Genomic DNA, 12010 nt, shown 5'->3' on the forward strand with positions numbered 1-12010 from the left:
CACACACACACACCTCTCTCTCTCTCTTTCTCTATCTCTTACAGACACACACACACACACACACACACACCTCTCTCTCTCTCTTTCTCTATCTCTTACAGACACACACACACACACACACACACACACACACACACACACACACACACACACACACACACACACACACACACCATAAAACCCTAACACCAGCATGGGTGATTCTGCTTTGTACTCCCTGCAGGTAAGCCTGGCTCTGAAGCAGAAGTCAGACATTGAGCACTACAGGAATAAGCTGCGTCTGAAGGCCAAGAGGAAGGGCTACTACGACCTGCCCCTGGCTGGGGGCAGCAGCGGCTCCAACGCTGTCAGTCAGAGGTATGAGCGCGGCCACCAGAGGGCGCCACACGAGCAGGGCCGCCCCCTGGAGAACGAAGATGAGCGCTCCTCTACCTATGTTAAATCCCACAGAAGGTTGGTGTGTGTGTGTGTGTGTGTGTGTGTGTGTGTGTGTGTGTGTGTGTGTGTGTGTGTTTTGCACATACTGTATGTGTTTGGATGTGTGTATCCATACGGCCACAGATGTCTGTGTATGTGAATGTGGGTGTCCGGATTTATGTGTGGGTGTAAGCCTGTGGTTTTTTGGGAAAAGTATTCGTGTGTGTGTGTGTGTGTGTGTGTGTGTGTGTGTGTGTGTGTGTGTTTGTGTCACATGTTGCTTGGGCGGGAAGTCGTTTGTAAACCAGCATGTTCTCACACCTTTCTTGTCATCCATGGAGTTGGACCAGCATTCATTAACACTGGGTGGCCAGATGGCCAGTGGCCACATTGGTCAAGGTCAGACCACTGGTACAAAGATCCCCTAACCTTCTGTGCTTTAAAATGTCATGTGTAAGCATGAAAGTAAAATGGTGCAGCGAAGTTTGGGAAAAGCTGAGCAAGACGGAGATGGAGATTGAGAAATGTCCCTCCAGCTAAATTAAATTGTTCTGAGTGGAGCTCTCACTTCCCCTGTGCTGTTCAAAGCGAACTCCTCCTCAGATCAGAGCTGTTTTCAATTAACCTTCAAAACCCCCTTCTGTTGGCGGGTTGCCATCCAATGTACAGGCTCTGTACTGTAGTTTTGTTCCCCATATTGAGGTACAAATACAAGAGAGACTCAGTCAGGTGTAAAAATAGGTGACATTTGATTAAATAATAGGCTTACCGACAATGATTATCCACACCATGTGAATGTAGTCATATGCCTTTTACCCCCTCAGCTTTGGAGTCTCTTGTTCAGGTTTTACCTGGTCAGGACTGAACTGGATGAAGAGGTAGTTTTGGGATTTAAGCTACCAGTAGCGGTTGTATCCATTATATGTGGACAGTGTAGTCAAGTCAAGTCAAGTCAAATTTATTTATACTGTATAGCGCATTTCATACACAGAGGTCATTCAATGTGCTTTACAAACAAAAGCAAACAGGAATAACAAATAAAAGCATAAAAGGGCAATAGTGAAAGAATATTTTAAAAGGTAAAGATCATAGTAATAATAATAATAATAATAATAATAATACAACATAAGATGCACAAGGTAAAATCATTTAAAAATAGATGATTAAAAAGACAAAATAAAAGACACAAGGTAGAATAATTTACACAAGGTAGAATAATTTGAGTGTATTAGTGTTTTGTTACACATTGGTTCTTCAGCCTATACTGCGCCTGATAATGTAGTTGTATCAGTATAATGCACTGTTGCTGTAGCAGCCCTTGTAGTAGGCCTATAGCACGTATGATTCATAAAGGTTTTGTTTATGCTGAGCTACTGTCATTGCTTAGGCTCAGCGTTCTTGACGTCGCTGGAGTGGTGTGTTTGTTTTTCGCTTAATTGTATATTTTCGCATCGGGCTCCTCTCCAGCTCGTCGAACAGTAATCTGCATCTTAATGGGCTCTTTATTCGGCGGTGAGGGAGCGCGCCAACATGACTCCTCTCCTCCGTCATGGCCCTCCGATAAGCGGATTTGACTCGTTCGCTGGGACTTGCTCTTGGGCTGCGGCGCCAGTTCCTCTCGTCTGTTTGATCCCGCATTTGTCGCGGATGCTGCTGCCGTTGCCTGCGGTTCATGGCTCGGCTCGGTGTTAACTCTCATGCCTGTTAATTGGCCCTTTTCTCCCCGTGCGAGCCGAACGTGACAGACTTACAGCAGGAAGAAGAAGACTGATCAAGTTACACTCAAAGACAAGCAACACCTCAGTAAGCTCACCTCAGAGAACAGAGCAGCGATCCCCATGTTTATATATCAGACTCGCTGCACCATTTAATCAAGTTACTGCAGTATATTGCCTACCCAGCCTGCACACAGTGGGCTTCACCATTTCCTATCTGAGACAGAAAGCTGTGTTTTATATTGGTCATATTAATGCAAGCTGCATTATCAGCATGTAATATTTGTGAGAATCTCCCAACAGGCCAGCTCAGGGAACAGAGGTTGAGATTTTTATCTTTTGTCTGGCACATTATTCACATGTGTGTCCTCTTTTATTTCTCGCTCTCTCTCTCACACTTTCTCTCTGCGTGTGTGTGTGTGTGTGTGTGTGTGTATGTTGTGTTCTTCGCGGCTGGATGTAGACACTCCCAGGTGCGGCACCCTGCCTACCGTAGCAGGCAGTCCCTGAACAGCCCCAGCCCTGGGGGGACGGAGATGGACCTGCTGGTCATGAGGGAGAGACCCAGGAAGGGCATCCGCAACAGTGGCTATGATGTGAGAGCATGCACACAGTCACACCCGCAACAGTGGCTATGATGTGAGAGCATGCACACAGTCACACCAACAATCCTCTTATCTCTCCACTTCTCCACTAAACACCTGAGCATTCCAGTATGCACCGTCAATGTTGAGACCAAAAGTAGAGTAGAATGGAATTAAAGCATGGTATTAAAGACAGCGACTGTGTGGAACAATAGATCCATTGGAAACACACACTTTCCTGCAGATAAAATACATTCATTGTGTTTTGAAAACCTCCCATCATCAAGATGAGATGTGTAGATGATGTATTAATCATCACACCCAGGCTGGGTGTTGTTGGGGTTTGGGCCAGAAGTTGTTGTGGCATCGCCAGACCCTTCCCTTTCCCCCGTCATCTCTTTCGTATTTTCTTAAGCTGTAACCATGGTAACAAAGCTCCCTTGTTACAGACACAATATGAAATTATGAAACATAACAACCAGCCACAGTTCCTGCCTGCTTTTAACTAGAAAACCCCATTAAAGGGTATTATTAAAAGGCTTTGTGAAAGTAAACACAATCATTTAGATACCACATCTGTTTTTCTTTAGTAAACAATAGCAACATGTTGCCAATAGCACATCAGGGTCAGCTGTACTGCTATGCATGTTAAGATAGGGAGGAAGTATGTTTATCTTTATAGTTCTATAGAAGACACTTACTATTATTGGACACAAACTATTAATAATATAATAGACTAAACAGAATCTAACAGAATAATAATAACCATGAACACAAACTGTGACTCTGTAAGGACAATTAAAGGAACCATATGTAAGATTGTGGCCAAAACTGGTACTGCAATTACTTTCAAATTACTGTACAGCGGTGTATCCCCTCCTCCTCCCCCCTGACTCGAGGTTGCCAACCCGGAGGCCGAAATACCACTGACTTCCTGATTAGTAGATAAGTGGAGGGTGGCGCATCAGGCCAAAACACAACATGACATGACAAAACACAACATCAACATCAGTTGAGGGCTGCAACTTCACTTTTTAAATGACAATATCCTGGCCGGACTACTGTTGTCAGTGATATAAGTATTTGAAATGATTTCTTAATGTCTAGTGACATATCAGGGCCATTTTATGATTAATTGAAATATATTTCTTACATACGGTTCCTTTAATTATACATAGTTAATAGATAAAGGCAAGCAGGTAGATACAGGTAGATACACAAGCAGGTAGGCCAGCTAACAATTGCAATAGTCTAGTTTGGAAACAATGGCCTGCATAAAGCAAGTGGCTATATGAGTGGCTTGTGGCTATATTTTGTTATATAAGGCTTGATCGTCCGAATATTGTATAGGATAAACAAAAATGACTCCTACTGACTCCTTCCAGGATGCTGAGATGTTTATTCTTCACAAAGTGCTCCATGAAATAGCCTACCCCAAACAGCAGCTGAACTCTGGATATGTGCGTGCTGTTTGTTCCTCTTTTCACTCCGTTAGCAGGTGTTTTTTACTCTCTCTACAGAAGCACCATAACTGTATGTAAACTGTCTCATGCTGCTATAAATATGTGTGGCATGGCTGTGGTTGGCCTGAGTATATTGATTACAGTGGGGATGCATTGCTTTTGGCTAGATTACTGCGATTTCTCTTCTCTGACCGTCTCCGTTGTGGGAGGACTGATTTATGAGATGTGATGCGCTAGGTCTCCTGTGGCTCCATGCTACTTACACAGGAACTAGGGCACAAGTGGAGAGAGAGAGAAGGAGAATGGAAGAGAAAGAGGGGGTAGAGAGAGAGAGAGAGAGAGAGAGAGAGAGAGAAAGAGAGAGAGAGAGGTGAGGAGAGGGAGTTAGAAAAGGTCTGTGAGATGAAAGAGATAAATCAGGTACAAAAACAGGAAATAAAGACGTAGTGTGAGTGTGAAGTGAAGAGACGGAGCTGGATGAAGCAGCTGCAGTGGGACTTGTGCTGCTGCAGTGCTTAATTGTGTGCTCATGTCACATGACATTATTTAGATGATGGGAAATTTATGGAGAGGTAAGCGACTTTCATGGATGCGAGAATCCCATGGGGCCTAACTTGTTACAGTAATGCATAGTTTGCCTGCCTGGTGGCAGAGCTGACAGGGATGGTCGATTAGAAGGACGACCAGGACGATGGACGGACCAGTGCGGACAATCAGGAAGACAACCTGGAGGCCAGACAGATGGACACGGACGATCAGGAGGTCAGACAGATGGATGTGGACGATTGAGAGGACTGCCACGACACCCCACTAGAGGTCTGGCTGGAGGTTGACACCTCCCCGGGGGCCTGATAAGATGCCAATAGTGAAGATGTCGACCCTCTTGGTTTGGGCTGGAATCTGTGACGAAGGCCGAATCTCTCTTGATGCTGAAGGCAGAACCCTTCGGGGAGTCTGGCAGGAGGCCAATGGTGACCAGGTTTTGGCAGTAGTCAATGCTGCGGCAGGTCCAGCATCGATCAACCTACAGTAGGTGTGGACGTGGCAGACTCAGGACAGGGCACTGCTGGACTCAGGTTCCAGACACACACTTAGGCACACACTCAGGAACATTCTCACACCCACTCAAACTCACAAACCCACTCATACTCAGGGACACATTCACACTTCACCCAGTTACACTCTGGAAGACACTTATACTGCTTAGGATCCACTCTGGGACACATACACCACTCCCGGGGGGCACGGGAACCATCTCAGGCACAGGCACAATGGGAACCATCTCTGGCACAACGGGAACCACCTCAGGCACAGGCGCAATGACACATGACTGCAAAGCCAACAGTAGTCATACCTCCATCATCAAGTTTGCAGATGACACAGTGATCTTGGGCCTGATTAGTAACAACAATGAACAGCTCTACTTGGATCAGGTTGATGAGGTGGCACAGTGGTGTCAATCTAACAGCTTGACACTGAATGTCAATAAAACCAAGGAAATGGTAGTGGATTACAGAAGGCAGCAGCAGAACTACAGTTACACCCCACTAATGATCAGCGGGCAACCTGTAGAGAGAGTCACAAGTTTTAAATACCTTGGTGTCCACATTACTGAAGACTTAACATGGACTGTTAACACTCAATATGTTCTGAAGAAGTCCAGACAAGGAAATTCAAAGTTTCTACATCCATCATGAAGGCCTTCTACACTTCAGTGGTTGAGAGTGTTCTAACTGGTAGCATCATCACCTGGTATGGGAACTCCACAGTTAGAGATTGTACTGTAGTACTCTGCAGAGAGTAGTGCGCTCAGCTGAACGTACTATAAGAACTCAACTCCCTGCTCTACAAGATATCTATTCCAGAAGAGCACTCCTAAGAGCCCAAAAGATTCTGAAGCACTCTTCTCCTCCTAACAATGGATTATTCCTACCGCTGAAATCAAGAAGACTGCACTGTCATCACTCACATACATCATACATACAGTACTCTGCCTGCAATAGTAAGTCCCTTCACCATACTTGCATACTTGCAGTACACTGCCCCCCCCTTCTCCCATACATACACAGCACATTATTTCATCAGGAAGCTTCTCCAACACACATCCCCAACATACTTACAGCACACTACCCCCCCCCCCCAATACACAGCACATTGTCTCATGAGGAAGCTTCTCCAACACATATATTGCACACTATCCCATCTCCCTTGTAATCCCCCCAACACACACACCAAGACCCCTGGCAGTTGGGTTAGCCCCTTGAGCCGTGGATCTGCCCAAGGTTTCTTCCTTGGTAGGGGAGTTTTTCCTTGCCCCTGTTGCTCTTGGGTGCTCCTTGTTTGTGCCCCCCCAATCCCAATCCTCCCCCACCTTTCTTATGCAGCCCTTGCCACTTAATTTACTAAACCCCTCTTCTACTGCACTTTTTATCCCCCCCATAAATGCACAAATAGGCTGACACCAGACATAATTTCACTGCATTTCTTACATCCAGTAACTATATGCATGTGACAATAAACTTCCTTGTATCCTTGTATCCTTGTATCCTTGTATCCTTGTATCCTTGTAATGGGAACCATCTCTGGCACAACGGGAACTATCTCAGGCACAGGCGCAATGGGAACCATCTCTGGCACAACGGGAACCATCTCAGGCACAGGCACAATGGGAACCATCTCTGGCACAACGGGAACCACACCATCTCAGGCACAATGGGCACCACCTCGGGCACAGGCACAATGGGAACCATCTCTGGCACAACGGGAACCATCTCAGGCACAATGGGAACCATCTCTGGCACAATGGGAGCCATCTCTGGCACAACAGGAACCACCTTGGGAACCACCTCAGGCTCAGAAATCGTGGCAGGGACGACCTCAGTCATTAGGAAAACGGGAGCCTGGGGCACAAGGACCACCTGAGGAACTTGAGGAACAGGAACCCTGGGTCCCTGATCAGGACTAGGCCAGAGACGCCAGCCAGGGGACAAGGCTGCAGAACATCCATGGCTCGGGGCTGCTGTAGGGCCGAGACGCTGGCCATATCACCCATTTGCAGGCCTGGCTGGCAGTTGGCCAACAATGGTGTGTGAATCAGTTGGGGACTTCGCCTCCACCTGTATAAAGCAACCTTCTTGGCTGTGTCAGGTTACACTGTTACACTAACATCATGAAGATGTCATATAGACAAAGGTGTCTGCCATTCCTCAGTAGTAGCATCTCATAGACCCAATGCACACCACATATTTGCAAAGTTTAGTGTATGGTGCTGACTTAGGCTGACATAGTGTAATCGATTATGCTACAAGATCAACATAAATGTATACGAAGTGGGAAGGTAAGAAGTGTGTATGCAAAGGTGTAAGAATATTTTTTAGTCTATACACTGGTGTGTTGTTTGTTGCTTGTGGTCAATGTGTTTGTTTGCATTGGTGTTCCTCAAGTATCAACTGCTTTGGGTATTCAAATAGCTGTCAAACGCTCTCTCTTACTCTCTCCATCTTGCCTGTCCCCGTCTCTCAGACCGAACCCGAGATCATCGAGGAGACAAATGTGGACCGGCTGATGAGCCACCGCAGCTATGGTTACGGCCGGCAGGTCAAGGGTCACTCGGAGACGTCCACGCTGAGCTCGCAGCCCTCCATCGACGAGGTGCGGCAGCAGATGCACCTGCTGCTGGAGGAGGCCTTCAGCCTGGCCTCGGCAGGTCATTCATCCTCCACCGCCGGCCGCCACCACCACCCCCAAGCCCTCCCCCAGCACCCCCACAACCCCCACCACCAGCTGGGGCCCTACAACCCGGGGCCGCCCATACCCTACTCCGAGGTGGTGACCAGCGCTCCGGGCACCATAAGCCGAAACCAAAGAGCGTTGCAGTGGGTGCCGGCCGGGTACGGGCCAGACCTGTACCAGTGCAGCCTTCCCAAGCCTGTGAGTGTGTCTGCCTCACTGCACACATGGACGGCTGGCTCATGTACTTTTTCAGTGGGAGGGGTATAAAGGTGTTTTAACAGGGTCTGAAGGTCTTGTAGCACATATGGTAGCATAAGTTCAAAATAATCATTTCAATTCAAGTAACTGTAAAACATTGCTGTGCTTTCAAACATACTGAAATAATAAAAAAATACATTTTCATAGGGAAAAAAATTACATTTGAATAGAGAACTTGTGTTAAATTGCTATTTATTCCCTCCTCCCTCAGTGGTGTGGTAGGCTCTTGAGTGTGTTCTTATTCTCCTCCCAGGCGTTCAGGTTCACTCAGCTTCCTGACATGGCTATGGGGTCCCCCCCTCCTCCCATTCCACCCAGAACAGGCCCTCCTGGGACATCACTGAGGCGGTGAGATAAGGCACACACATAAACACACACACACACGCACGCACGCACGCATGCACGCACAGACACACACACACAGAAACACACACACACACATACACACAAACACACACACACATGCAAACACAGACACACACACACACACACACACACACACAAACAGTCACAAACAGTCACATTAGACACTCTGAAAATCCCTGCAACTGATATTAGCATAGTGGCCAGTGACCTCGTCTGGTAGTCATCAGTAGACGATGAAATATTGGCTGGGCCAGGACAAAAATATTCTGTTACTCCTTCACAGACATGGCTGATTTTATTGCTACACGACAATGTAAATTTGAATCCCGTATCAGTGTACTTGAAAATGACATGAATACCAATGACTATTGTCGGGGTGCAACAGGGACGCTTGTTGTGCAGTATCTTCAGTTTGATTAGGTAACAGTGCCACCTAGTGGCCAAACTGTGTCACTGCTGGTTTCTCACTGTCACTTCTCCTCAGCTCTTCATCTGACCTTGGGCCGAAGGCGCGGAGTGTAGAGTCCTCTGTCACTGACGTGCCGAGTCAGCATGACAGCGCCCCCTACGTGCCAGTCAGCAGAGCCGTGCTCCCCTCAGTTACCACTGACCAGCCCCTGCCACTCAACCACTCAGGTGAATGTGATCGCCTCCAGTGGGTGTGTGTGAGAGAGAGAGAGAGAGAGAGAGAGAGATAGAGAGAGAGAGTAAGAGAGTGGGAGGGATGTTATGTCATCTCCCTTTCAGTCAAGTCAGGCACTACTTTGATACTGAAACTGCAAACTGCGAGCTTGAACCAAAGTTACCTCTGTGTGGGAATTTCTCAGTGTTTTCCTTTTTTTATTTTAGCTCATAGCCATGACTTAACACCTTATTCTAAGCTGCATCTCTAGCTTATATCCAATGCAGTGCTTAATTTAAGATGAATCTAAATCTTTCCCCTTCCTGCAGGAAACCCAATTTCCGCAGTCTATGCCATCCCAGCTACTCGCCCCGGCTACCCAGGATACTTCCTGTCCACCCCACCGTCCTCCTACCACAGCCCGTCCTGGATGTCCTACCCGCCGGAGCCTGAGGATGTGCCTCCACAGTGGGCTGAATCTGTAAGCCACCTCCCCTCCTCCCATAGCCATCTCCTGTAGCCTACGCGGCAGGCTCCCCCAATTCCTGCTCCAGTTGGGGCTCAAGTCCTGGACGTTTCAGCCTCAGCCAGAGAGAGCCTTCAAGGATTTTACTTTGTTCAATATCAACACGAATAAAGCTTATGTTAAATATCGGTAGTGTTCAGCATTACTTTAATGTTTGGGCATCCTTAGAAACTGGCCTGTCTGGCGAATATCTATTATTCTCCCTTCTCCCACTGAAACATATAATTGTGTCCATTTGCAGTATACTTAATTCTTCAGTAATACTGTAACTGTGATGAAAAACATGGAGTTTTCCCACCCTGTTAAATGTTAAAGGTTGTGTGATCAATTCCTGTGTCAACCTTTTCTTATGTCCCTCATAAGAAAAGTCACATCTTCAGGCTCTGCGATCAATGAAGCGTCTGAGATGGCTGTGTAATCTGAGATTAATTCTCGAGTGTCCCCCCTCTGAAATCAGTGGGAACGATCACTGCTTTGTACTGTACTGAACGGAGCGTTGATGATGAGGATGTTGAGGATGAAAAAGATCAAACCCAGGACAGCATCCTAAGAGAATCAGGATTGCTCTCACTTGTGTTTCTTCATCTGTGAAACGTCTTCCCCCCATCCTAAATGAGAGAGAGAGAGAGTGAGAAATGGGGTGGGCCATTCCTTCTTTGTCAGATGTCTTTTTCAGCCATGTGGCAAACCCTCTGTTTTTTGAATGTTCTTCTACTTTATATCCCTGTTTTGTGTCTGCCTGTTTCAACCAAATGCCTTCACGCAGTGTCTTTTTACAGAACCAGTGTCATTTAGAAACCATTTGCTGAACTGAATTTATCGCTGGCGTTGAGTGGACTCAGCAAAATACCGGGGTAGTTGAGCACATTTCTTTAAACGAACACATTTTCCCTCTTTTTTTTTGTTTCTTTGTTGAGTTTGAAATTCTTTTAGAGTTTTTGTGTGTTGTTGCCATGCCACCTTGTTCCGATCAATCAAACAGTAATCCATTGCTGATTTCAAACGTTACGTTTGAATGAAAAGTCACAAATATTTTGGTGTTAGACGTTTGAGTTTTCTTCCCATCTTTGAGTTTTTTAACCGTGACTTTAGTCTTTGTGCTTGTGTATGTTGTCTCCTTTTTCACTCATCTGAATATAAATATGAGCAATATGGTGCAAAAAAAAGAAAACTCACTCAAGCAAAAAAAAAAAGACTACTCTCACTCTAAGACTAACAGTAGCCACACTACAGTGGAATGCTCAAGTGTACGCCTGAAATGTAGTATCGTCAGGTTGACAACCTCGTCCATCTTTCTTCCAGGTGCCGTTGCCAGGTTACGCCGAGGCTTTTCCGCACCCCCGCTACCCTCAGGGCAGCCCCCTGTTGCAGCACTACGGGCAGCCACCATTAGCCCTGGGAGGCTTGGAGCGCCCCATGTCCGCCTCCACCGTGGCCTCTCAGCAGAGCCTAGCCGACCCACTGGACCTCCCCGTGTCCGACAACCCCCTCACCAACCTCTCCACGTCCGCCTTGGTCAGAGCCATCCGCGAGGAGGTGGCCAAGCTGGCCAAGAAGCAAACAGACATGTTTGAGTTCCAGGTCTAGAGCTCCCTCTAGTCAGCAGAAGACTAAGCAGCAAGTTCTTTAAAAGGGAGAGACTGCTGCAGACCTGAGCAACACACAACACGGAACTCAGAGGTTTGTACAGATTAATGCGCTCCTGTTTGGGGTGAGCCGAAAATAGTTACTGTATCTCCGTTTGAATTTCACAATGTACTCGTTTTCTCGCAGAACAAACCTGTTGTATGTCGAGCATTTCAGTCAGCTTTATTGTGGGCTGTCTTTGATTTTTGGCTTTTTCTCCATTTGTTCAACGGCATTGTAAAATAGCATTCAAATCATAAATGTGATGTTTGGAACTGACTTTCACACGAGAACCAAAGCATTGCAATGAATTTATACTTTCAACCTATCATTCATCCGTTACTGAATATTTCATATTCAGTTAATACTTAAGTTTTCATTTTGTTGTGATTTATAGACATGCTAATGTGCAGAAGCCTGAATCAAAGGATTTATACTTTTCCAATGCTAATGGGGGTTAACATTAAGAATAATTGATTATAAGAAATTATTACTGTATATCCTACATTGTGTTTAAATGGCCCTTTCTGTCTTGAGTGTACAAAATAAAAAATGTTTGGGAATCAAAAGAGATTAATTTAATAAACTATAGAGACTATAAATTATAGTTTTGTGGAAGTTCAAAAAGTCTGATATGTTGACAGTTAAATTTGGACCTTCCCCTAGTAGTTAGAAAAGTACATTTCTTGTTTGACCAAGTG

General features: G+C 46.1%; 1 protein-coding gene across 1 annotated transcript in view; it reads left to right on the forward strand.

Moving 5' to 3' along the window:
- The window catches only part of kiaa1549lb (KIAA1549-like b), a 44328-nt gene extending 33058 nt beyond the window's left edge, over positions 1-11270 (forward strand). The window contains exons 17-23 of the mRNA XM_076287998.1: positions 224-453; positions 2596-2728; positions 7702-8109; positions 8423-8517; positions 9020-9171; positions 9487-9638; positions 10986-11270. Of these exons, the coding sequence (XP_076144113.1) occupies positions 224-453; positions 2596-2728; positions 7702-8109; positions 8423-8517; positions 9020-9171; positions 9487-9638; positions 10986-11270 (1455 nt within the window). The remainder of the gene's footprint in view (positions 1-223; positions 454-2595; positions 2729-7701; positions 8110-8422; positions 8518-9019; positions 9172-9486; positions 9639-10985) is intronic.
- The last annotated feature ends 740 nt before the right edge of the window (positions 11271-12010 follow it).

Source organism: Alosa pseudoharengus, unplaced genomic scaffold (assembly GCF_046254945.1).
Source record: "Alosa pseudoharengus isolate Yale_2024_CS ecotype anadromous, Long Island Sound unplaced genomic scaffold, YU_APseudo_1.1 YU_APseudo_1.1_scf_16, whole genome shotgun sequence".
Classification (NCBI taxonomy): Eukaryota; Metazoa; Chordata; class Actinopteri; order Clupeiformes; family Clupeidae; genus Alosa; species Alosa pseudoharengus.